This window comes from Mytilus galloprovincialis, chromosome 3, assembly GCF_965363235.1.
Source record: "Mytilus galloprovincialis chromosome 3, xbMytGall1.hap1.1, whole genome shotgun sequence".
Taxonomy (NCBI): domain Eukaryota; kingdom Metazoa; phylum Mollusca; class Bivalvia; order Mytilida; family Mytilidae; genus Mytilus; species Mytilus galloprovincialis.
Window position 1 is genome coordinate 44,073,279 of NC_134840.1, and position 27,754 is coordinate 44,101,032.

Consider the following 27,754-nt stretch of genomic DNA (forward strand, 5'->3'; position numbering starts at 1 on the left):
ACGAATTCGTTATTCTTTAATGTTAACAATTGTAGTTATGTTCTGTCTATTTACCCCAAGCGACATATTTCGAATGTGTAATCTCGGTCCCTGAAATAAAAAGGATATTTTAAAATGTAGGTGCAAATTGTCCGTGTAATAAAATAACAGTAGCCTCTTGATCAATCAATATTTTTCGAAAAAAAGGTAACAAACACTGAATGATCGTTTTTGTGGCAGACAACTTTTTAATTTCGTCATATTTTCATGATTTGTTGCATTGAAGTTGTGTCTACATTTTTCTGTTATTCGTCTAGATTAAACTATTTGACTTACTGATAGTTATTGTCATGACTACTAGCCACTCCTCTGAATACAAAGTTGGCTGGTGCATACAATGACCACGCATAATCTAAATGAGTTTTAGGCAACTTCTGGCATTCACTTAATGTACCTGCTGTTAAAACAAATATTAATAGTTAACTATATGCTTACATGGAGAAAGATACAAGAAAGCTGTTGAACCAAGGAAAGGTACACGAAAGATTTTTACCTTTTTGGTAAAGTTCAATTATTTACCGCCTCATGAATAAGTCCTGTAAATTTCATTTGTCGTAGTCATTATTGAACAGACTTTAATGACTACGTTCAGTATTGAGTCATTACAAATAAAAATTTTAAAAATTAAAATTAGCAATAAAGACGGTCAGTTTATTTTTTCCTTTCTAAAATATTAAGAAGGTCCATTTTGGTTAAAATAAAATAAATCATATGATTTAGGATATTTATCTTTTGTCAAGGAACCATTAATTTTAACGAATTTCCATCGATCATAACCATGGTTTCTGTTGAGAATTTTTCACATTCACAAGATATAAGAATTCCAATCAATTGCCACCTTTAGTTAGGTAACACGAATTGAAATAAGATGTTTGGTTTACTGACCAAAACAAAATTTAAGTTATGTAAAATGATTATTTAAATCAATTACTTTTGCATCAAAGTTATTACTTTAAAAATCATAAAAAGAAAAAAAAAACAAATCTTACACTTATACAATTTTATCAAAAAATCTATTAGATTTTCACTATAATTTGAAAACTTTGAAAAACGTGATTGATCGCGTATTCAAATACCTTCGAAAGCACAACAGTAAAATTTCCATCTTCGGTCTTCTGCTGTATTGTCATGAATACTTTCCATTCCAGACATAACCGATTGGTTTGGGCACTGAAATTCAAACATTTGCTCAAAGGAGTTGACATAATCTGCAAAATATAAAAATATGATATATAATTATGCACATTTAAACATGGCACTATAAAGAACCTGAAAAACCTTCAATTGTAGTTTTAACTGAATATGCCTGAAACCTTTGCCAATTGACAATAAGCCAGGAACAACATATGCATCCATTAGATACTGACACACATTCAATGTAAATGCTTTGTTAAATATCAGCTATAGCAACAATATCATTAATTAGTTTAAATCGTTAAATATGAAACGTTACGCAAAATGTACATTGACAGTTTTGTTTATTAGATAAACGGCAATTTGTTTTTCATTATTGTTTTTTTTTTATTATTGCTGACACATATTTTTTTTCAACAAACACATTCCGTAAAGTACAGATATTTAGTTTAACCTTTCCATTTCATTTATAATTTGTTATGTTTTTGTTTACGTATGTTAAAATTGACCAACATAAGATACATATTTTCAAACAGGTTATAATATGGTGATTATACAGAAAACAATAAAAATCATGTTATCTCTTTTTTGGTCTTAAATTTCTTTTTATTTTCACTTGCATGTCCTTGTTTACAGCTATAAATGTATTGTAACCCAGTAATGTACATTAGTTTTATCAGTTCGATATGTCCTTAATCCATTTGACCGTTTCTGTCACTTGTGTGAAAGTTTTTTTGTTTTTTTTTTCTGAATCGACAGTGTGTAACTTATTTGTAGCCAGGCACTTGTAAAATTATCACAGTCATGTTCAAATGCTCAAGAAAAAGTTACCAGAAGTTAAAAGAGCTACAAGAAACCGTATCGATCGCGAATGACAAATAAACTATTGAAGAAATAAGAAGATGATTGTTTTTAGAAGAAAACATTCATAATGAATATATTATATCATAAATTTTGATAAATCAAATCAACAATCTCACCAGTCCATTGACATCCAGAAGATGACTTTCCAGTTGGTCGACAAAGTATCTCAAATACCCTATCCTCAAAAAAGTTGTCATGTTTACTGTTAATTTCATAAACAGCAGAACCAGCAGGACATTTGAAATTCAGTTCTTTGTCCATAGCATTCATCCATCCATGAACAGTACCGATTGTCAAAGTCAGAAAATAGACACAAGTCGTTGTCATTGTAATGGCTGACGGTTATACCTAGAACATGATACAGTATTCTCCATTAAATATCAACAGGTTATACTGAATGTATCAAAGTTAATATCTTATGTTTGAAAAAACAAATAATAAGTACGAATCAAAGATTATGTGATTTTGTGGCGATTAATGACGTGTTGTTACAGGTCAGGAAGTTGATTTGACTATAATAAACGGGCTGGTTCTATTTTTATCATGTATCAAGAAAGGAAGAACAGTTAGTTTTATGATTTTTTTATTTCAGGACAAAATATATAATTTTATCATCGTTCGTTTAGTAGCTCATAATCATCTATACTAGTCAACAAAAGAAACGATACAATGCAATGTATTTTCAATATATAATGAAATTGGATACACTGTACCGAGGTAAATAATTGCCCTCTTGGTCAAATGTTTATTACATAGTGTAAATATCTCATCAAAATCATTGATTTAAGGCAAAAAAAAATTGAATTTTTGTTATTTCAAAAATCGTATTTTCATCCAAAAATTCAAAAACCGATGTTACAACTTCAAACATTCAAACTTAAACGTTGTCCGCGTTAAGTGTTGAATGCCTTTGCAGATATTGGAACAGTTAATTATCATCTTCGAAATTAAGTGTCAACTTTTTTCATCAATTTCTGCTGTGTTAAATAACTCGGTAATTTGCAACTTTCCAATTTGGCCAGATTCTTTTAATCATATGCATTTGCTTTGGAAATGAATGTTTTTGATCGGATAATTTAACAAGTTTTCCTATTTGTTATATTTCCTAATAAATATTCAGTTCAAACTTGTGTATCGTTTCTTTTGTTGACTAGTATGTAGTGAATGTTGGAATTTAGAACGGTCCAGATTTGAACGTAAGTACTGTGACAATAATTAATTGAATAACTTTTTAATTCCATGCCAAAGCAACTCGCCAGTGAATTCTGAATTAAACATTATTTAACATAGCTCTATTTGTCAAAATGAATGCAACAGTCCAAGAACATTTTTTTCTTAGTAGAAATAGTCGTAACTCATCCAGAATGAAAAATGTATACATGTCTAATATAAAGGAAACAGTTATTTACCTGTGACCTAGACGACATACAAGAATAAAGGTACGATAAATATGGAATACATGTACAAGAAAGTGATAAGCTTGTCAATGCTTTAATATCTTATCTTTAATATTGATTGAACTTTGAAATAAACTAACATCATTTAAGCAAAATAAGATATGTATTGGTAAAACAAAAATTCATGCTTAGCTTTTCGAAAGAAATATAATTTACTGGTACCTTAAAGGGTGTAATAACACTGGACACTTTTAATTTGCAAAACACTCATTTGCAAATCCGCCGCCGCCTCAAACAAGAGCTACAATATCATGTATATAACCAAAATGTGCAGAATTACATGGGATTCAATAATTTCATTGGTTTTCTACAGTTACTTTCATATTTATTTTGCAATTTGAATTATAAAAACATGGGATTTTCAATATCCCATGGGACAGGGCAAAATCCCATGGGATTTACCATTATCCCATGGGATTTGTTTTTGTCCCATGGGATTATTGTAGTCCCATGGGATATTTGTTGTCCCATGGGACAAAAAAAATCCCATGGGATTTTTATTATCCCATGGGATTTTTAATATCCCATGGGACAAATTAAAATCCTATGGGATTCTAATTGTAAATATATAGATATAAATAAACAGTAATGTGTATGTTACAATGTATTCTATTTGGTAGTAAATTATTATAAGATGAATCTTTTTAATTGAATATCTTTTTTTCTTGGGAAATGTTAATTTAGCATATTGTTCTTTAACTGTTCAAAACTAAACTTTTAAACAACAAAGCAGATAATGTAAGTATCAATATATGTTTATTCATGAATTATAGAATACTTTCTTGAAACACAATTATTTGCCATTTGAAATCAATAAAAACTCTATTGTTAGGCTTAACATACTAGTAGCTATTTAAGTAAATCTATTTTTTTCACAATATCCCTCAACACAAAACATTAATAGTTTCTTATCATCCAGCATTGTTTGATGGTATAGTCCACTTTTTGGACATTCAGCACAGAACTTTGACATTATTGTGGTTTCAATATTTTTTTGAATTTAAAAGAACTTCAAATCATTGACTGAGTGATGAAAATAATAACTGATCCAACTTTTTTCTTTGAATTTATTCTGGTCTTGTTTCTATGTTTTCTCCATTTATTTTAGGTGGTGAATTTCAATCCTTCTGAAAAAGAACCAATAAAATCTAAAGTAATGGATTATACAAAATTGTTTTCATACATGTAGCAATAATATGATTTTCAATAAAAATAGCTATGCGGTATGGATTTTACTGATTGTTAAAGGTTGTCCAGTGTCATCAGTTGCTAACGGCCTACATCCTTTGGTCTCTGATGGAGGGTTGTCAAATTAGCAATATACCACATCTTCCTATTCTAATACCATATAACAATCAATTTATTCTTCTTTATAAAATTTGGGTATTTTCCCAAGTTATATACATAATATATATACTGTAAATTCGGAATTAATAAGTTTTTTTTTATTGCGAAAAATGCAACGGAGTTGTAAACGCAATAATTTAAACTCGTATTATGAAATATTTTATATGGATTAAACAGGATTTTTCAAAATCGTAAAATTTAAAATCGCATTTAAGTCTAAAATGACCGAATCGCAATAATAAATGCACGCAATAATTTATGAATTTTACAGTATAAAGATCAATGTTAAAAGTTAAAACTTTAGACAACTATATAAACATTCCATTATTCACAAGAATTTGCAATATATTATACAAAATGCAGACAACAGAAACAATATTTCTTTAAGCTTTTGAAGTTCAGACAGATTTCAATTTGTGTTTTATTTCAATGAAAAAATACCTTGAACATATTGGAAATTATAACATTGATACAAACAAAATATGTATGTTTTATCCTTTTTTTTTGTGTTGTTGGCTTGCTGTCTCATTTTGATATACATTTAAACATACATCAATAATCTTCTTCTTTATTAAAAGTAAAAATGGGATATTTTTGATTTTGATATCCCAAAACATTATAGTTCTATCACATAACTTATTACCAAGTTCAAAAACACCAATGTGTTTGATATGAATTTTAAGACATGTATAAATGTTCCAGACCATATCAGTATTCGGATCTTACTTTTATGGTCCAGAACTTACAGTCCCACCATATGTGTACAGTCAGACCATTTAAGTATACTTGTACTGTCTGGTACCAGCTCAACCAAACCTGTGTTTTTATTTTAACTGCAATTAAACTTTTTGTATTAATCTATTAAAGATTTCAGTTATGTTGATCTGTACTGTACATTTGTTTGTAATAAACTTGACCAACTTCTTAAAATTGGGCAGACTGTATGCGTACAGTCCAAATACTTGTTTGTTCTGGAACATAAACATGATTAACAAGCATTTGGCAGGATGTCATGCTAAAATCCCATTAATATTAGTACTAAATTTTGAGTATATACATGTAAATCCACAAGTTACTTACTGAAATTCATGGTGAACACTCACCAAAAACTTACAATTTAGAGGAAAGACTGGAAAGATGAATGCACTAACACTATCAAAACAGAGCATAAAACTTACCGAAAAACAAGATGTTTTACATTTATCCAGGAGCAGGATAATTGAAAAGTTGTTTTTTTCTTTCTCTGTTGTCCATCATATAACCTTTGAATTCATTCATGCAAAATATGAAAATCTGCAAAGGTAAGACCTAGAACCTCAACTTATCCACATTTTGAATTTTGAACTGCATACTTGTCCTTTTCATCTTGCTGACAACCTAAACATAAAAAAATGATAAAAACATAATTCTAGATTGAATTTGTGTTTTTATTTTTGTTGGTACATGTACAAACAATTTTCCCAACTTTAAAACGAAAACATCATCACCAAAGAGGAGGTCATACTAACCTCCGAAATATTTAAACAAACTGAAATTATTACTTGATTAAGATCTTGTCGTAAATTAATGGCATAGATACTCTTATTTTTGAAAACTTGATGTCTATTGCATACTTATATTCCTTTGTACGAGAGTATGCATATTAAGACGGACTCCATGGACTTTAATGTAAGCATGATTAATTTTACAGTCACTGACAGTTTTTCAGCTCTATGTGTACATTTTGAGAGAATCTTGCAATACTGTATATTCTGATATTCAGAACTTATTGTGAGGTTTTTATTAATACAACTGAAAGCTGTATCTCGTTTTCATTTCTGATACATATTTATGAGCTGAAGACCAGTGCCGAATTTTTCTCACTGCATTGAAGACCCATAGGTGACCTTCTGCCGTTGTCTGCTCTTTGATTGGGTTGTTGTCTCTTTGTCAAATTCCCAGTTTCCACTTCCCATTTTATATCATGTATGCTGATTTTTCTTAAATTACAATATTTTGTCTATTATTGAAAATACGATAAGCAAAAATAAATGCACAAAAAATTTAACATTGTTATGTATATATAAAAGACTTTTTTTTAAATTCAAAACAGTTGCCTACACTGTTAATTTCCTTGTTTGATTTCATATTTTTAAAGCCTTTATAGCTAGCTAGATGGTATGCCGGGGCGGATCCAGCCATTTTAAAAAGGGGGGTTCCCAACCCAAGACAAAAGGGATGATCCTATATTCATTTGATTTGTTTTATTGTCTCATACAAGAATATATATGGTTTGACGGTGGGGATCAGGGATCCTGAAATTTTTTCACCTAACCACTGGATGACAGGGGATCTCAACCATTTAAAAGTTTCTCAAACATGTGGGGGTGGGGGTGAACCCCATGGACTCTCCCTATATTTCCTTTGATTTGTTTTATTGTTCTATACAAGAATATATAAATATGGTTTAGGGGTGGGGATCTTGACCGTTTTCAAGTTTTCAAACTAGAGGGGGTGGGACTTCACTTTTATTTTATTTCATTATTAATTTTATTGTCCCCGACAAGAATATATATGGTTTAGAGGTGGGGATCTGGATCGTTCACAAGATAATAGCACATTCTCAAATTGAACAGAGTGGGGTAACCCCCAAAGACCTCCTTTTAATTTCATTTGATTTGTTTTATCGTCCCATTCAAGAATATATATGGTTTAGGGATGGGGATCTGGACCGTTTACAAGATAATAGCATATTCTCAAATTGAAAGGGGTGGGGATTACCTCCCATGGACCCACCCTCCCTTCTTTCTTCCCCCCGAAAAACCTTTTAAACAGCCCCAATGCACAGATAGTTCACAGTATTTTCCCTTGATTTACACTAAAGAATATACACTATACAGGTGTAATTTTTTTTTTAAAAGATAATACAACTGAAGACCACCATGACCACAGTGGTGGATCCAGAATTTTTCATAAGTGGGGCCCACCGACTGCCTAAGAGGGGCCTGCTCCTGCCATGACTCAGTGATTCAATATATAATCAACCAATTCTTTTCCCAAACAGGGGGCCCTGAACTCCTGATTCCCCCTTTTTTTCCTCATTTCAATCACCCTGATATAAATTTAGTTTTATCACTTACAATAGGAATGGTTTGAATTCCCCAATTATAATTCTTATATACCATTAATATCAACATATTTCATTTTTGATAAATGAAAGGCAAAAGTTTTCTATGGGTAGAAATGGATAGTGGGAAGCTTTCAGATTCACACCATGCCGGTGGCTGTGTTCAAAGTGCTGGGTTTTTATGACCCTCGTTGTTTGCGGACTAACTATTTAGGCCAGTGGTGTGCATTAATCTTCTATACCTTCTTAATCAATATATTCAAATACTGACGGCAAGTGTTGTAATGATGTATCAATGTCTTTTTGAAATCACCGTGCTATTTACATGTGGGATCGAGAATGCAGGGGAAGGAAACTTGTCAATTATGTTTATTTCTAAGCCAAAATAAAATGAGCCGCCGTAAAATTAACCTTGGGTAATAACAGTGCATGTAAGGCTCGTCTCAGAGGGGTGTCTTTTTTTCTGTCTTCTTTTTATGCCCCACCTACGATAGTAGAGGGGCATTATGTGTTCTGGTCTGTGCCTCCGTTCGTTCGTCCGTTCGTTCGTCCTGTTTCAGGTTAAAGTTTTTGGTCGAGGTAGTTTTTGATGAAGTTGAAGTCCAATCAACCTGAAACTTAGTATATATGTTCCTTATGGTATGATCTTTCTAATTTTAATGTCAAATTAGAGTTCTTACCCCAATTTCACGGTCCACTGAACATAGAAAATGATAGTGCGAGTGGGGCATCCGTGTACTGGGGACACATTCTTGTTTTAGTTATATTTTTAATAACTTACACTTTTTTCCATTATTCTCTTTCTTTCACTATTCTTTATTCCTTTTTTTTCTTTGTCCTTTGTTCTCTATTCTGTTAATTCACATCCATACCCTCTTATGTGTATGTGGACTTACTGTAGTTTATTTTTTAGTTCTGGCAGAGATATTAGATACAATATATGTCTCGGTTCTGGTATTATGCGATAAGTCAATTTCTTTTTCATGCAGTGTCATGAAATATAATGGTTTTATGCATATCAGCCAAGATTGTGCGCAACATTTTAATAAACAATTCAACACTATATACACGTTATGTGAATTTTATTAAAATCGATGAAGAACATGAATTTGGCAGCTAGTGCCCCTTAAACAGGTAAAGTTCAATTAACAAATTCTGATCTACTGGCATTCAACACCAAATTACTTACTTGCTGTATATTGATAAATGTGATTGTATATTGTCAATACCTCAACATCGAGAATACGTCATGTGAGGTGTTGGTCGCTACGTTTGATACGGGGTCAAAGGTTGCGGCTTCGAGACAGAGAAAAACATCCAGGTAAAAAGTGTAGAATTTTGTTTTTGAAAATTTGAGTTGTAAATTTTCCTAAAAAGTACTTAATTCCGTTCATTTAATTGTAAATTTTCCTAAAAAAAAGTACTTATTTCCGTTCATCTATTATGGGTATAAACTAAACTGAACAAGAAAAGTATTAGTAAACAGACAGAAAGTCCGACGTTGAATTAATTATTTTACAATTAATTGTTTATGAGAGAATGTTTTAGGCGAATTTTCTTTAATTACAGATAAATGTATTTTAGGTTCAGGAAATGATTTATTCTTCGGGTACGTCTAAACAACCGCTCAGGACCTCCTGAGTGCACTCAGGACATACAAAGTGCACTCAGGACCCATTACCATAATCATATCTGCACACATGATGGATGTTTATATTCGTTATACGCTTCTTATTTTAGAGTTAAATTTTGGTAGAAGTTGAAATCGCAGGGGCGGATCCAGCCATTTTAAAAAGGGGGGGGGTCCTAACCCAGGGCAAAAAAAGGGGGGGTTCAACTACATGTTTCCATTCAAATGCATTGATCGGCCAAAAAAAGGGGGGTTCCAACCCCCCGGAACCCCCTCCCCCCTCTGGATCCGCGCCTGAATCGAACTTAGATAGATATGTTAATTCTTATAAAATAATGAGGGCACGTGTCACTGATTACACAACTACTGAGCCATGAATTATCCAATCAACAAAATTGATTGGATTATCTTTATTGTTTTTTAGGAATTGTATTGTTTAGTTCAGTTTTACCTTTAACATGAATTTGCATATAGAAAAAATAAAACATATATCTCATTCGATGTGCTTTTTCAGTTTATTTTTCATGATGACGGGTAAATTAATTTGTTGTGTTTTGCAGTTCACGAATAAAGAAAATTATTTTATAGTTGCGTTTTTTTTTCTGTAACAAGTTCGATTTTTGTTTTTCAGTGTGATTCTTTTCTCTATCTCTCTCTCTAAATCAAGTTTTTAAACAAACACAATGTTGACTGAATATCAAATTTTATTACATTTGTATATCTTTATTCTCAACAAACCATTATACAAGAGAAGACAATTATGTACAATATTCAGTTCTTAACGGAAATCTGTGCACGAAGACTTAGTCGTGGTTTGAACGGATTTCGTGTCAATAAACTGTCTTCGAAATAGTCTTTCTTTGTTAATGTTTGTGTCATTTTGGTCTTTTGTGGATAGTTGTCTCATTAGCAATCATACCACATCTTCTTTTTTAAAATTTCTCGCTACTACAATCTAACTTACATATTTTTTAGAAATAATTATACCCAAAATATCATAATTTTCAAAAAACGGAGACGAAAACGGAGACAAGTTCATTTTCAGAATTTATTTTCGCATTGAAATTCGTTTCAGGCTTGTGAAACTGGACAAAACGACTTTAATTAGAGAAAAAAAAACTTAATAAAAACGGATTTCTTAAAATATTCGTATAACTCAAAAATAAAATTCCTGGACAGGTTCGATAAAAATGAGAAATAACATCTAACTACATGTATATGAGTTTGATTGTTTGAAAAGTACGGCTTTTACCGTTTAGAACGGATTCCATATACAAAACTTTAATTAATATAAATTCTTTTAAAGTATGAACATTTATAATTATTTCCCTTTTCAAACTCGTGCAAAGAATTAATTACTGGTCCAGGACATGATAATAAAATTAAGAATAAAACTTAAAAATTTATGGAACGAAATTTTAATAAAAGACGAAAATCTTAAAACATCGTGATATTCATTCTAGACGTCACAATATTACTTCCCGCATGGTCACACTGTACTAACAACACAATGTATAAAACAACAATAAAGATAATCCAATTAATTTTGTTGATTGGATAATTCATTGCTCAGTAGTTGTGTAATCAGTGACACGTGCCCTTATTATTTTCTAAGAATTACAAATTCTACCAAATTTAACTCTAAAATAAGAAGCGTATAAAGAATCAATATATGCATCCATCCTGTGTGCGATGACTATAAAGGGTCCTGAGTGCACTTCGTATGTCATGAGTGCAATCAGGAGGTCCTTCAAGCGGTGTTTAGACGTACCGTTATTCTTCTGGAAGCTTCAATTTTTTCTTATCAATAACTTTTACACAAGGAGACATTTTTTTTTTGACAACATGAACCCCAGTTAATGAGCAAACACAAATTAAGAACGAAAATCGTTTACAATTAAATTTTATAGAAGGAAAAAAAGGGGGGGGGGGGGTAATAAACAAATTTTATTTACGCTCAGTCACATACTTTTAAACAGATTTGCATATGTAAGCTCTCTATAGTTAATGTTAAATTATTTCAGGAGTTTTGAAAAAAGGAATATTATATACAGTTTAATTTCGACTGAAATAGTGATTCTTTTTATAGATTTGGTACCTCAGTTTCGACTCAACATTTCATTTTGAATTGTTAGATGGCAAACAGCTTAGGCGAATATTGTATCTGTTCTTTATTTAATTATGGTGATATTGGCGATAATATTCATTATAACAAGGCCTTGTACAAATCCTTGATTATAGAATGTTTGGTAATATAAAAAGACGAAAGTAGACAAACCCTAATTATGCAGGGTTTCACAAGTTGATCTCCAAGCGGCCCACATTTAACATATAATAAGATCTATATTTTTCAACGTTTTCAAAATGAAATAACTTGAATTGAAAATTTCCCAACTGTGAAAATTTGTTATTTCTAAACGTCTTTAATTATTATTTCGGAAAAAAAATTATTTAGCATATTCATATATTTTCATAATTTTTTCCGAGGATACCTTTTTTTTTGCATAGTTTACTTCTATATGTTTTTTACCATCACCAGCGACTTATTCTCTGCCATCACCAATTAGTCCTAATTATTAAAGATCAATTGCCCAAATCAAATGATGATTGGTATATCGTATTGAATATGACTATCGGTCATCCGTGACGTATCCCAAATAACGACGCGTGCCGATAGATAGATCATAGTTTATTAATTAGCGTCTCGCAATTTAAATTTCATCAAGGGGACTTAATTAAACCAGTTACTATACAAATCTTGAAAAAACGATGTACATGTACTTTTTAATATTTTTAAAACAAATTACGAAAACGTTTAGTGTAAAAATCACCGAATATAAATGTTTCTTTCTTGCAGGTTTTGGCATTTGTAAATAACATTAACGTTTTGGAATTCTAATGCAAAAGACAGTCGATTCAAACTGAAATAACTTCTTTAAAGATGGTTTGATTTTTTCAGAGACACATGTATTATATATGTCTCAATACATGTATTATATGTCTCTGATTTTATCAAAACAAAAATTACAAAATTATAAAATATGTTAGTTATCGAATGTATACCCTGAACTCTTACTATTATATATACATGTCCTAAGTTACTTAATGTCCTGTGTGCAACCAGGAGATCCTGAACGGTTTTTAAACGTACCATTATTTTATATGCATATATTCAAAGCTGTTCTTAATTATATGCATACTAGGTATCAGTGGCGGATCCAGGGGGAGGGTTTCGGGGGTTGGAACCACCCTTTTTTTTTGAACGATCAATGTATTTGAATGGGGACATATGGTTGGAACCACCCCTCCCCCTTTTGTCCTGGGTTCAGACCCCCTTCTTATCAAATGGCTGGCTCCGCCGCAGAGGTATATTTATATATATATGTGTGTACCAGCCCCCCTCCTAAATCTTGGGAAACAAATGGTAGATTATATAGGGAATCACGGAAGTATGACTGGACGTGACCCCTCTAAGGCAGTCAATGAGTCCCCACTTATGAAAATTTCTGGATCAACCATTGCTTAGTTCTAGTTATCTTAGGTCCTAGTGTGAAATAATGCCAATAGGTCTTTTAAAACACATCTTTATTCATACATGTATATATACGTTTTCTCACGGATTTGTTCATGCAATATTGGAATTATGTTTACTCAATGCGCAATTACTGAAGTTTATATTTGCTACTTTTCTTCTTAATTTCATATAATTTTTTTTTTTGATTTTTTTTTCTTCGAAAAATTAGTGGTGTTGAAATAGGGAATGGACACAGATACCTTATCACATTTAACCAAAGAAATGTTGTATAATGTCATCAATCTGTATTACACGTAGACAGGATGTTCTCTAGAAAACTATACGTTATACACACCCGAGAATACACGCACTGTCGTAATGGAAAATTACTGTATGTTATAGTTACCTGTAATCAGCTTTGCAACACCATGTCATGACAGTTCAAAAAGATTTTCTTCAAATCAAATTGGAATATTCATTTTTTCTGTAAAATTTAAAACTTTAAAAAGTAGACTTTGACAAAATTATGAAATAGAAAGAATTGAACAATTTAAAATCGTATTTTAACAAAGATTTAGGTATAATTTTACAACGATCCTTAAAAAATAACCAAACAAACGTTGAATCAAACGATATGAATCTACGCAGTTTTATATTAAAATACTGACACACACCAGTTTGCCATCTCAGTATGCAAGGCAAGGGTGCTTGGTGAGGTGCTGGAACTTGATGTACATGTATCATTAAGTTAATACAGTTCTGTTAGTATCACGGGGGGTCAACTTCCTATTATTGGGTATACGGGGATGTGCCAAAAATATGGGTCATAATTTTGCGAGATCTTATATAAAAATTACCCTCCTTTTTAATGACATCCTATATTAAAATGCATTTACGTTTGCTAACTATATATTGATTCGGGGTATGATCTACATATCATATATATAAATATGCTATTGAGAATCATACATTATTAATGGTCAATTATTATATTGAATTAAATCAATTCATTTGAAAGTTTACCTTTCAAACAAAGTGCTTTCAAATAAGTTCCCAAATGAACCCCGGTGAGTTAGTGCTTATATAAGCATGGGTCATATTTTAAATATTGTATATAAGTATAGGTCATTCTTTCTTAAATATTTATATAACTATAGGTACTGAATTTCAGTGAATGTTATATTAAAATGGGTACGTTTTTTGAGGCAAAAATGGCACACCCCTACCAAGAAAATATCGAAGTTACCCCCCCCGTGGTTAGTATTGACTGCCTTTTTACAGAGACTTTCTATTCTTACTGTTATCAGTTAGTATAGACGGTTCCTGGCTTAGAATGATTCTCTGCTCAGCAAATGGTGCGTAATTAGCATTTGAATCAAATTTCTTGTAGAAGTAAAAAACACAAATTAATGTATTTGACAACTTTATTCAGGAGCACAGTCTATATTATCCGGCGTAAATAACTTCGAGATTTATGTGGAAGTTTACTCTGCTGCTCGATCTATGCTAATCGATGTTCCAGTATATTTCATATTTATATTTATTCGTGAGGCCTCGTCATCGTTTATATTCACTAAAAGCACAGTCGCCTAAATATTTTATATGGCGAAAAAATTGCGAAAATTGGGGGAAATAATATATTTTTAGTAGCATTATTATTTTAGAATCTTAAGAGGTTGCTTGCAAATTTAACTCTAAAATGAGAAGTGTATGACGATCTATAACGAATATATACATCCATCATGTGTGCAGATACGACGGCGACTATATAGGGTCTGCCATGAGTGCACTTTGTATGCCCTGCATGTGTGCACCCAGGAGGTCCTCCTGAGCGGTGTTTAGACGTACCGGGAAAATCTTATCTGATTCAGGATCAATTCATCGGTTACACTCCCCTGTCACCAGTGATTCTTTTTTGCTGACATTCTGAAAAAGTATTGTGTAGTCCCTGTGTAAGTGTTGACTCTCAACTTGCACTGTCACATATGATTTTTTAACACTCCCTGGACTTCTGCAAAAACAGAAAGTCACAGGACATTCCGACAAAAAGTCACAGGACAAAAAGTCAAACACATGTCAAACTCAGGCATAAAGTAACACAGTTAATAGCCCGTATTCAATAGGACAAAAAGTCACAAACAATTTGTTGACAATTGATTGAATATAAATGAAAAAAGATTTTGAAATATCTTCTTTTTTTTACATATATTCATTTTTAATTTTAGGAAATTGTTCATAATATAAAAAAGAAGATGTGGTATGATTGCCAATGAGACAACTGTCCACAAGAGACCAAAATGACACAGACATTAACAACTAGAGGTCTTTACGGCCTTCAACCATAAGCCAATATAAAGAAGGTATGGTATGATTGCCAATGAGACAACTGTCCACAAGAGACCAAAATGACACAGACATTAACAACCATAGGTCACCAAACAGCCTTCAACAATGAGCAAAGCCCGAGGTAAAGCCCATACCGCATAGTCAGCTGTAATAGGCAATCATACTATATCTTTTTTTTTATATTTACATGTTAAAAAATGCGTGCAAATGTAATCAAAAGCTGCACACAAACGTAATGATTTTTGTGCGCAAATGTAATGGTAATGTGCGCAAAACTAATGCACTGATTTATTTGTTTTTAATAAATTTTAATTTAAAGTTGCTACATCATGTTCATGTATAAAACTTCAAAAAAAATACAAAAAGAGTGTTTTCTTGTTCAAAGAAAAATAATCTCAAAACTAAATTGTGACTTTTTGTCCTGTGACAGTGTGTGACTTTTTGTCTGTGACTTTCTGTCCTGCATTCAGATTGAATAGGGGAGTTTGGTTGACCCCGCCTCCCTCTATCTGAGACTACTATCTCAGTGATGAGCTTTATGTTTCATGTACAAATGTATTGTGCTTGTCATATATATGTATGTCGGATAAAAGCTCTACAGACCTTTAATATGTTGTATTGTTATATGTATAACCGACAATAAATAAATAGCCCCTAACAAGTAAGAATTAGGTTACTTCTTTTTGTTTTGACATCTTGCATGGCTTTTTATAGCCCCGTATTAAAATTATGCCCCCACTTTAAAAAAAGGGGGGGTATACTGTTTTACCCCTGTCTGTCCATCCATCCTTGCGTCAGTCAGTCCGTCCGATGAATATTTTTCGTCCCATTTTCCTTAGGAACTACAATAAAAGGATTTCTGAAATTTGGTTTCAGGGTTAAATAAGTCAGCTATACCGTGTGATGCATTTTCAGATTCATCACTCGACAACTTCCTGTTTTCCCAACACTTGTATGATTTTACACATGATAGCCAAGTTGAAAGTTGAAAACTAACAAAAAAATTGAAAAACAGATATGTTACACATAAACAAACGACAATCACTGAATTATCGGATCCTGACTTGGAACAGGCACAACCATAACAAATTGGCAGGGTATAAGGAACTTTGAAAATATTTAGTTTTTGTGGTTTGGTCAATTTTCCGGATACTGTAAGCAATAAGGCCCCTTTATTTAGTGAATGAAATAATTGTAAGATGCACTTAGCTGTCTGTCATATTTTATATGAACTTGACCTCATTTTCATGCATGGTTCATTGGTCAATGAAACACTGCATTGTTTTGTCAGTTTATCATATGTTTAAAGTTACAGGTAGATTATATTTGGTAGATATGAAACAATTGTAAGGTGTGCATGTCTGAATGGCAGATTCATATATAAACCATGACCGCATTTTATTGTTCTTTGGTCAATGATAAGTTTTCTTGGTTTTGTCATTTTATCAGGCCACATTTAAAAGAATGTCTGTTTCCCCTCCCCGGGTCTACCCTTTGTAAACAGACCAGGAAGGCAGGTTTTTTTTAGCTCACCTGACCTGAAAGGTCAAGTGAGCTTTTCTCATCACTTGGCGTTCGTCGTCTGTCGTCCTGCGTCCGTCGTCTGTAAACTTTTACAAAAATCTTCTCCTCTGAAACTACTTGGCCAAATTCTACCAAACTTGGCCACAATCATCCTTGGGGTATCTAGTTTAAAAAATGTGTGGTGTGACCTGTCAAACCAACCAAGATGGCCGCCATGGCTAAAAATAGAACATAGGGGTAAAATGCAGTTTTTGGCTTATAACTCAAAAACCAAAGCATTTAGAGCAAATCTGACATGGGGTAAAATTGTTGATCAGGTCAAGATCTATCTGCCCTGAAATTTTCAGACGAATCGGACAACCTGTTGATGGGTTGCTGCCTGTGAAATGGTTATTTTAAGGAAATTTTGCAGTTTTTGGTTATTATCTTGAATACTATTATAGATAGAGATAAACTGTAAAAGCAATAATGTTCAGCAAAGTAAGACCTACAAATAAGTCAACATGATCAAAATTGTCAGTCGACCCCTTAAGGAGTTATTGCCCTTTATAGTCAATTTTTAACAACTTTTCATAATTTTTTGTAACTTTTTTTAAAATCCTCTTCTCTGAAACTACTTTGCCAAATTTAACCAAACTTGGCCACAATTATCATTGTGGTTTGTAGTTTAAAAAATGTGTCCGATGACTCAGCCTACCAAACAAAATCGCCGACATGGCTAAAATTAGAACATAGTGGTAAAATGCAGGTTTTGCTTTATATCTTTGAAACTAAGACATTTAGGGCAAATCTTTCAAGATTTAAATGTCCATCAGAATAAGATATATCCCCTCACAAATTTTCAGTTGAATTGGACAACCTGTTGTTGGGTTGCTGCCCTAAAATTGGTGATTTTAAGGTAATTTTGCAGTTTTTGGTTATTATCTTGAATACTATTATAGATAGAGATAAACTGTAGACAGCAATAATGTTCAGCAAAGTAAGATCTACAAATAAGTCAGCATGATCAAAATTGTTAGAGGACCCCTTAAGGAGTTATTGCCCTTTATAGTCAATATTGAACAACTTTTCGTCATTTTTGTAACTTGTATAAAAATCATTTCTAAAACTACTTGGCCAAATTTAACCAAACTTGGCCACAATCATAATACTAGGGTATCTATTTAAAAAAAAAAGTGTCTAATGACCCCGCCTACCAACGAAGATGGCCAACATCAGTAAACACATTAACAGGTGAGCGACACAGGCTCTTGAGAGCCTCTAGTTTTTTTTAACTGGATGTGATTGTCATAGCATGGTCACATGAATGGTTTGACTTGTCCAGTCCAGGCCACTTATCAGTTGTTTGTGCTCAATTTGAGTGTATTTATTTAGATTATCAATCCTTCTGCTTTCAAGCACTTTCCAAAAATGGAAACAAATTATTTTCAGGAAAAAAATAATTTCGATTTTTTTGTGGAAAATAATTTTTTGACCCGGGCGCTTATTTTTGACCCGTGTGGGGGGAGGGGAAACAAACATATTTTTAATTTTGGCCTTAGATTTTTTAAGAATAGGTCTACTTGTTGTATGGAATGACAACAAGGTATCATATAAAAAAAGATGTCTGCCTGCCAAGGTTAATTTTACTGTGACCTCATATTCATAGAATAATGATAATATTCATGATATTGAACAGCAAGAATGATGAGTAAGTTGATGTTATATACAAATAAGACAAAATTTTCAGTTGCCTACTAATTATGTAATACATGTAGTAGTTATTTTTGTCATTAAATGATGTTTACCCTTTTATGTGTAGGGCAAGAACATGAAAGATAAAGGGGAAACTATAAACAGAAGAAATTATCAACAAAATAAGATTTACAGAGGTCAACAAAGCCTAAATGGTAAGTCCACTGTTATAAAAAAATTTGTCCTTGAATAATAATTAAATATTTATTAAAATAAGATGTGGTATGATGAAAGAGAAAACTATCCATCAGAGTTCAATTTAGTGGATGTAAGCATTGTAATTACTTATTAGAGGCCATTGATGACCTGTAAGTAATGAGAAAACCCATACCCTATACATGTTATAGTAATCTATACAGCTATAAAAGTCAACACTAACCAAATTTGAAACAGAGCATCAATTCAAACATCAAATATACCAGACTAATTTATAAAAACAAAAAATTATGAAAAATAAAAATGACGGGTATGAACCAACATCAACCACTGAACTATGTACAAGCTCCTGATATTAGACAGGTATAATATGGCTGGGTTGATATAAAAATAAGAAACACTTAGCAGTCTGATTTCCAATGAGACATTTCTCCAATAGAGATCAAATGACATTTAAGGAGGCTCTAGGGTATAACAATTTCAGAAAAATGTTTTAATATTTTTTTTTCATCACTCAATTTATTTATATCTTTATCATATGGTACACCAAATCATTCAAAACAATCAATTCGGTTTGGCCCCAGATGACTTTTAAAATGCATATATCATTGAAAAAGCTCCAAATTATCTCCCTTTGGTGCAAAAAAAGCCATTTTTTGGCATTAAAAATGTAATATCTTATTTAACTCATCGGTGGCCTATATTTTTTATTATAATTTTAAATAAGCTGTACTTTAACTAAACTATTATAAAATTTAAGCGATTTCTGTAATTTAGTACTTGAATATTTAAATGAAAGTTTATCATATTAATCATAAACATGATAAAATAGCCATTTTATTGATCTCTTCACTGATAATTTTTGAGTTTGTGTATTTGTAGGTCAGAAATCTGGATTTTCATGGTCATCATTCACAGATCAATACTGAACGGAAAACTTAAAGCTGATATTTTTCTCCATAGTGCGACTTTTTTATTAATTTGAAATGGAACATGTTTTTTCCTACATTTATTTGAAAGAGGAAATTTCAACATGATGACTATAAACAAAAAGGAGTCATATCATCACGATCATTGATGCACAAGAACTTGATCATATAAATACAACAATGTAATTATCAATTGAAAGATGGAACGAATGAACAAGATATTAGAATGTTGTTGTCCAAATAAACTTGCTTTGTCTTCTCATTTGAATCTCTCCATTCAATAAAGATGTACAGAGGAAGATCTTTGAAGAACAGATTGAAAAAATGTTTTGTCTAAGAATTGCAGGAATATTCTAGTGAATGAAATTATTCATTGACTTCACTCTTATATAGTGGACTGAATAATTGTACATAGCAAGCTTTGAATAAAGAAAGCAAAAACTTTAACAAAAAGTGTTTATATTATAAATTTGCAATTATAAGCATACTATTATGTACACCACAAAGTTATATATAATTCAAATTGTTTGCCTATACAAGTATTGCAATGAACCTATAACAAAGAAAATCTTACCTCATGAAAAGAGTGACTATTCAGTCAGAATATGAAATATTTTTTCAGTTCTATTTTTCGTAATAGAATAAACAAGACAAAGATTTCAAAACAATATTTTTTCATTTATTTAGAAATTTCATCATTTTGTTTCAGTGAAAGGACTTTATTCTTTGACTGTAAAATATTATTATTATACATTCCAAAATAAGAATAATATTTATTGTCATATAAACAAATAAAAAACATGTTTGTGACAAAATTAAAAAAAAATTATATATATGTATATATAAAAAATATAAAAAAAACTCGTATACATTTAAAACATTTTACTACCAAACAGCATTCATTGTAACATACACATAACTTTATATTTATATATATATATTTATAATTTTAATCCCATAGGATTTTATTTTGTCCCATGGGATATTAAAAATCCCATGGGATAATTATAGTCCCATGGGACAACAAATATCCCATGGGACTACAATAATCCCATGGGACCAAAAAAAATCCCATGGGATTTAACCAAAATCCCATGGGATAATGGTAAATCCCATGGGATTTTGCCCTGTCCCATGGGATATTGAAAATCCCATGTTTTTATAATTCAAATTGCAAAATAAATATGAAAGTAACAGTATAAAACCAATGAAATTATTGAATCCCATGTAATTCCGCACATTTTGGTTATATACATGATATTGTAGCTCTTGTTTGAGGCGGCGGCGGATTTGCAAATGAGTGTTTTGCAAATTAAAAGTGTCCAGTGTTTAATGTAATGTTAATTACTGCGCACTAGTCATTTTACTTGTACCGCAATTTTACTAAAACTAGGTAACTTTGTCCTGTTGTCCTGTAAACAAATTTGATTGTTCTCATTTGTTCCTTGTGCTTTTGGTGCTCACATGAATTTAACTTTAAAAACTTTCAGTCTATACTTGTGTTGATCAAAATGATTAAGAAGTGTATGTCGAGCAACACGTAATCGGTGTCAGGTGTTTGTATTGTAATTTCCTAGACAAGAGAGGTATATCAAACACTTTTTTAAATATAAAAAAAGAAGATGCGGTATGATTGCCAATGAGACAACTATCCACAAAAGACAAAAATGACACAGACATTAACAACTATAGGTCACCGTACGGCCTTCAACAATGAGCAAAGCCCATACCGCATAGTCAGCTATAAAAGGCCCCGATAAGACAATGTAAAACAATTCAAAGTAAACTAACGGCCTTATTTATGTAAAAAAATGAACGAAAAACAAATATGTAACACATAAACAAACGACAACCACTGAATATACAGGCTCCTGACTTAAAGTTCCTTATAATAAAAGGTAAAATAACAAAAATACCGAACTTAAAGGAAAATGGAAACAACCTTATCAAATGGCCAAATAAAAAGCGTAAACACACCATTCCTGACTTGTAGAAAACTGCTGAAGTAAACCTGAATCATAAATTCTGAATTCAAAATCGATGCTATATACCTTCTTAGTCTTGCAGTAGGTGAGAGTTGTTCCATGTTAAAGGTTGAAAGTGACTTTGAGATAAAGGTAATTCATAAATGTGAGTGCGATAAACTGTTGCTACTATATTATTACCCTTGTATGATTCATTCTTTCTTGAAATTTATATCTATATCAAATCATATCAGCACATTTATGATGAGAAATTTGGACATAGCGTTTCAAAAATGAAATATAAGCGTAATGGTAGTTTTAAATACTACTCACTGTTACTTAGCTGTTTCTTCTGCGCGTAGTGAATTCTATGTCCTAAATTAATGCAATTTATACTCTCCTTTACATTAAATGATTAGAACTTGGTCATTCCTTAAACTAGTGTCGTGCTCACAATCAGTTTCTTAAGGGTTTCTTTTAATAAAGACTCAGGTATTGTTTAGCTTACGTCCGGAAATATTTTACTGCTTTTTCTTTTATGTATGTTGTCTTTTAATAAGAGGATATTAACATTGCGTTTCTGATGTTTTGGCATATTCCTTTTTGTAAGGTAACATTTACACATACTAGTAGCACTTTGGCAAAACGGATTTGAGTAAAGTCTTATTCAAACGTGATCTTTTTCACAAAGTGTCATGCTTGTAAAAATATTTTTTAACAACATGTATTTTTGTATAAAGATTTGGTCGTAAACAAGATCTCAAAATGATACTTTTGAAATTGTTTGTGTAATTTTACAATGACTTTTAGAAATTTGAAAACTGAATGTCAATATGTGAGAACAAATTAGGAACTATGAATACCGATATCTTCAGTACTATTGTTTTTTGATTTTTATGAAAACCGTAAAGATGTCATTTACTTCATTTATAAAACTACAAATACGATACCGCAACAGTTGGGTGCAAAACTTTCCATTACAGACTCTTACTGGTTTATGTAGATGAAATAACTTAATTGGTTGTTTTACAATGCTTATTTAAACCAATTTGGATTTATGATGTCGTCTATTGAGGTTATATCAGACATACTATTACATGCACTGAAAATGATTGCGTACAAACGTCTGGTTTGGTGTATTTAAGGACATTAACTTCATGTTGACACACACGTTCACGTCCCATTTGTGTATGCTTGCGATTCCCTCATATCATATTTGAATATTGACTTATGAATTGCATTAAGGTAAGAATAGCATTATTCTCTGCACTTAAAATAAAAGTGCCTTTTCTATCGAATAGATAAAGACAACAGTAGTATACCGCTGTTCAAAACTCATAAATCTATGGACAAAAAACAAAATCGGATACCCTTTATTTAATTACGTCGTCTTCGGAGTTCCATAGATTTTAAATTGACGGGTAGTATCTTTATATCTTTGTTTAAAAGACATAAAAAACAAATACGTCAGTGTTTGGATATTTTCCAAATGTTTAAAGCTTTATCCTTCTAGAAATGGCGATATTTACACCAAACTCAGGTAGGCATTAACAGATTGAGAAATATATATTGTTTTACACTTGGTTAAGTATTTTTTTCAATAAGATATAAAACTGAAGTCGACACACATGGTCTATATATTATCGAATTGTTTGTATTTGAAAATCTAACGGTTTCCAGTTTCGTTTTGTACACAATGATGACAATCATTTTGTGATCTTTCATAGAAAAAATGAAATTGCTCAAATGATAACGTAAATGAAAGAGCTTTGTGGTTGTTGTGAAAGTTCTTATATTTCATTTTTCATGCAGCATTACTGTAAGTGTATTTGTACCTAAGAAGGAAGCACAAAGGTTAATGGTAAATCATTATATTGATTGTATGCATGATCTTTGTAAATTTATTTTTAGCACGACAATTAAAACGTTCATCCTATTTATGAATAACAATAAATATGGCATATTTTCAAAAATAAATTGGCAATTTGTTATAGAATTTTTGGACAAAAAGGAATAAGGGAAAATAACGATACTAGTATGTGTAAATAATTGTACATAGATTTTCTAACATTGCTCAGTCTAAATGTTTCTGTATTTTGTATACTGCTGTTTGTTTGTCTTTCGGTCGTTTTTCGTTACTCGCCGTTGCGTTGTCATGTTGTTTTGCGTGGCATTATCAGTTTGTCGTCTACTTATGTGTTTGAATGCCATTAATACCTCTATTATATCTTTCATCTCGGTATTGCAGGGTATGTTTATGTTCTATTCGCATAACTTTAGAAAACAAGACATGACCAGCATGCACAAACTAATACATATTCGATACACATTTTGAAATCATTAAACATTATAACATATACCATTGCAACGATAGAACGAATAGTAATCATGAAAGCGCAGGCAAAATATGAACTTAGGGTTTCTAAACGTAGGGTGTAATGGGGCCCAAAATTTCACATGTTTGAATGGGAAATAACTAAAGAATCATTAACCACTGACACTGCTTTCACCTTGTTCTTATTTCTATCACTGTAAGATGACAATCAGAGCTTCAGCTTTCGTGAGTTAATATATAAGGCTTCGCTTTTTTATCATTATATATCTCTCATTCTTTTTAGGTTAAAGTTTGTCAACATGTCTGAAAGCGAACACACGTGTGACCTTTGTTTTGAGGATTTTGACAGAGACGACCACGAGCCAAGGAAATTACCATGCTGTCATACATACTGTTCTCAATGTTTAGAAAAAATGGTTTCACGTAATGCTTCTATCACTTGCCCGAATGATCGTTCTATCCACAAACTAGGAATTCTGGGTGTTTTCGGTTTACCTCTGGATTCATCCAAACTCGCAGGTGAGCTACATTTTGTTTTTGTTGTCTTGCCTGACGCCACATTTAGAAATCTAATTTTGGTACATTTGGCAATTTTGAGTAATTATAAGCAATACGAATAGACAAGAGTCATAAAATACCAGAGTAAAAAAAGAAAATAACAAACAGATAAACTAAGTTAAGTTCAAAAAGTAATAGCAGACAAATGAAGATTGCGCAACACACAATCTATTAAAGTATAGTGTGCCACCTTAAAGGTTTGATAGTATCTAAATTAAATGTATATGTACTATTATATAATACAATGGAATGAGGTTATTTCAATGCGACAGCAACACAATAAAAATGATATTCAAAGGGCATCTATATGGCATGAAACAAGCAACAACAGTCGTTTTTATATAATATCGAAATATTTTTACTGTCCCGACTCTTAAAGATTGGTGAATAATTAAACAGATGCGATAAAAAAAAATCAGTTGTCAACAATATATTCTCCAAATTACAATACATGAAGATTTTACATGCCATAAATTTGTCACAACATGTCTTGTCTAAACATCATGATTCATGATTAAACACAAGTTAGAATGTACAAGTACACACCCGTGATATCGCGGGTCCGTGACTGAATTAAAGTATATAACTATGCCTAAGCCTTATTTTAGTAATTAGTATTGTCATCTGATAAAGTCATGTCGATTATAAGATACAAAGTTTTCTCTGCTTTCAAATCTTTCTGTTTGAACCCGTCGACCTGGAACTTATCAATTATTGGTAATATTAATTATTTGGAAAACAAAAAGTCCTGGCTATCCAGGAATGGAGTATTTTTTAATCAACAGCATTGTCCTATATTAGTTATCTTAGAAAGTCTTGCTGATTGCTGAATAAAACTACAATAGGGAACAATTTGACAATGATTGAATTTAGTAGTGTCAGCCCTTTGATTATGACCCGTGTATATAGCAAAATCCTAAATACACCGTTTAGTGGTGCGCCTGTCAAATGCGGAACGTACAGATAAGGTAATAGCTAACAGGTGAATATACTATTGGTATCGGTATCGGATTCGACCCGGAACTTGTTAATTATTGGCAATATTAATTATGTGGAAAACAAAAGGGTCTGGAGTGGTGTAATTTTTAATCTACACCATTGTCCTATATTAGTTATATATAGAGTTGAATTCTTTGATTTGTCGTTTTTACCCGATGACGACTGACAAATTGGACCTCGTAATTTTAGTATTATAGATGTCTGCTTTTTGAACTTCCTCTGTCAGTTATTGTTAGTTTCTTGGAATGATATGTTAATATCAGTGTTTGTTTAAACGAATTACACCTTACCTATACTTTTATATAAAATTTTAAGTGTAAAACGAGCACCTACCAACTACAACGTAATATGTTTTCATTTAGTAAGTTATCAGTGTGAAATAATCATATCGTCCCATTACATTTAAGTATTATATATTTTATGTATGATTTTTATTGTAGACATTGATAAAAGAGAAGTGACATCTCCTGTAGGAAGTATAAACTTCAGCAGCGATTTTGTAGAACCGTCTAGACCAACTACAGCACGGCCATATAGGCAAGCACAAAATCATGTCAATAACAATCCTGTACCTGTTACAGCTCACCGTGAACAATACAATACACCACAACCAACTGGCAACAATTATTACATGCAGCCGTATCCCAATATCTTATACAATTATAATACAGAGTTTCAAGGTTTTTCACAAATTCCTATATATGGTCAGCATATAACATCAAGCATGTGGCAGTCTCCATATCAGTGTCATTTCAATAATACCAGCCAGTTTTATCAGCCAATGATGACGACCGCTACTTCTTTTACACATGATGGGAACTGCGGACAAAACATCTTAGTAAGTTCTCCTGGTGAACACATAGTTATAAGTCAAGATGGATATGACCAGATGATAAATGTTGTTCATTTCTGAACAAAATTTTGGATAAAGCATTGATCATATATCGTTTTTACCTGATTAGTTTGTTAAAATGAATGTATGTAATATTGTTATGTGTATATTTATTTGACTGAAATTGGTTTTATATTTTCGATCGCTCATTTCCTATTAAAACGTAACTTATTCTGTTTACTCATTGCTAGGAAATATTTTCCAGACAAATATAAGTTGTGTTATTTCTACATGTATAAAAAAAACTATTATAACAAATATATTAAATTCCGAAGAAAATTCAAAACAAATTGTTCATAATCAAATGACAATTTCAAAAGTTCAGAACACATCCGACGAATGAGTTCAACTGTCACATTCCTGGCGTGGTACAGGAATTTTCTTGGATTATAGCTGGTTTTATATTAGCTTAACTTTTCACTTGTACGACAGTGGCGTTATATTGACAACAATGTGTGAACAAAAAAGACAGACATGAAACCTTGTCTTGGTCTACAAAAAATGTTCATGGTGAGGTTGACATCCGTTTTTCTTTGCTAGGAATGTTATTTAACAATTGATTGTTATATTTATACAAATTTTGTAATAACTTATAACAGTATTCTGAACACAGAGATTCAAAACTTATTCAATTTACTTAGCATACATGTTATACAATATCGCAACATAAAATAATGCAGACTACTATAATGTGTTAAGACCAGAAAGTTAACCAGTTTGGATTACAGGAATGAGATTTCAATGTTAGGGTTTACGACAAAGCTAGAAAAAGAAGATAGACAAAATGTAACACCTCTACTATAAGTGAAGATAACGGTTAGGGTATTACGGTAACGATATATCAGAAAATAAAGATCAAAAGCAAGTGTTAATGTATACTAAATGAAATGAAATGATTTTTTTTTATCCAGTTTTAGATGGGGATCTTGTTGATCAGTCTTTAGTTTTCTATGTTGAGTTTTGTGTTCTGATGTTAGTTTGTTCGTCTTTTCCTTTTACAACCATTTCATTGACAGTTGATTTATTACTTAAAAGTTTGAATGTCTCCTAAGTATCTTTCTCATTTTCTTTAATAATCAAGTGTGTATAAGTAAGCCACTAATATTTCATATTTAGTTTTTTACATACCAAGACCATAGTTGGTAAAAAATATAGCATGTCCTCTGGTGATATTTTTACCATAGAAAGACACTGTCCGGTCTTTGACAAGATTGTTCACGGCTGTA

General features: G+C 31.7%; 1 protein-coding gene and 3 long non-coding RNA genes across 10 annotated transcripts; 2 read left to right on the forward strand and 2 right to left on the reverse strand.

Annotated features, from left to right (window-relative positions):
• On the reverse strand, positions 1–22,193 carry LOC143068044 (hemagglutinin/amebocyte aggregation factor-like). Of its 2 annotated transcripts, none has more exons than XM_076241784.1 (5): positions 22,078–22,193; positions 2,154–2,385; positions 1,116–1,247; positions 316–436; positions 1–90 (listed from the first exon to the last, which is right to left on the reverse strand). In XM_076241784.1, the coding sequence occupies exons 2-5, from the start codon at positions 2,362–2,364 to the stop codon at positions 51–53; spliced, it is 504 nt and encodes a 167-aa protein (XP_076097899.1). In that variant the 5' UTR covers positions 2,365–2,385; positions 22,078–22,193; the 3' UTR covers positions 1–50. The 2 variants fall into 2 exon arrangements, with proteins under 2 accessions (XP_076097899.1, XP_076097898.1); XM_076241783.1 differs by lacking the exon at positions 22,078–22,193 and adding an exon at positions 3,447–3,527.
• On the forward strand, positions 3,214–26,704 carry LOC143068045 (uncharacterized). 6 transcript variants are annotated; one of them, XR_012976099.1, is made up of 3 exons: positions 3,214–3,233; positions 24,363–24,598; positions 26,077–26,704. It is a non-coding gene; the product is annotated as an uncharacterized LOC143068045 (long non-coding RNA). The 6 variants fall into 6 exon arrangements; XR_012976098.1 differs by lacking the exon at positions 3,214–3,233 and adding an exon at positions 22,969–22,989; XR_012976096.1 differs by lacking the exon at positions 3,214–3,233 and adding an exon at positions 23,136–23,284.
• LOC143068031 (uncharacterized) lies at positions 4,232–8,386 on the reverse strand. The gene is made up of 3 exons (XR_012976087.1): positions 8,190–8,386; positions 6,020–6,218; positions 4,232–4,621 (listed from the first exon to the last, which is right to left on the reverse strand). It is a non-coding gene; the product is annotated as an uncharacterized LOC143068031 (long non-coding RNA).
• On the forward strand, positions 14,467–20,159 carry LOC143068030 (uncharacterized). The gene is made up of 3 exons (XR_012976086.1): positions 14,467–15,043; positions 18,763–18,850; positions 19,734–20,159. It is a non-coding gene; the product is annotated as an uncharacterized LOC143068030 (long non-coding RNA).
• Positions 26,705–27,754: the final 1,050 nt, after the last annotated feature.

Coding starts and splice junctions, on each gene's coding strand:
- LOC143068044 (XM_076241784.1), bottom strand. CDS start 2,364: ATGACAACGACTTGTGTCTATTTTCTGACTTTGACAATCGGTACTGTT. Junction 1,248..2,153: donor TTCTGGATGTCAATGGACTG/GTGAGATTGTTG, acceptor TATATTTTGCAG/ATTATGTCAACTCCTTTGAG. Junction 437..1,115: donor TTACTGTTGTGCTTTCGAAG/GTATTTGAATAC, acceptor TTGTTTTAACAG/CAGGTACATTAAGTGAATGC.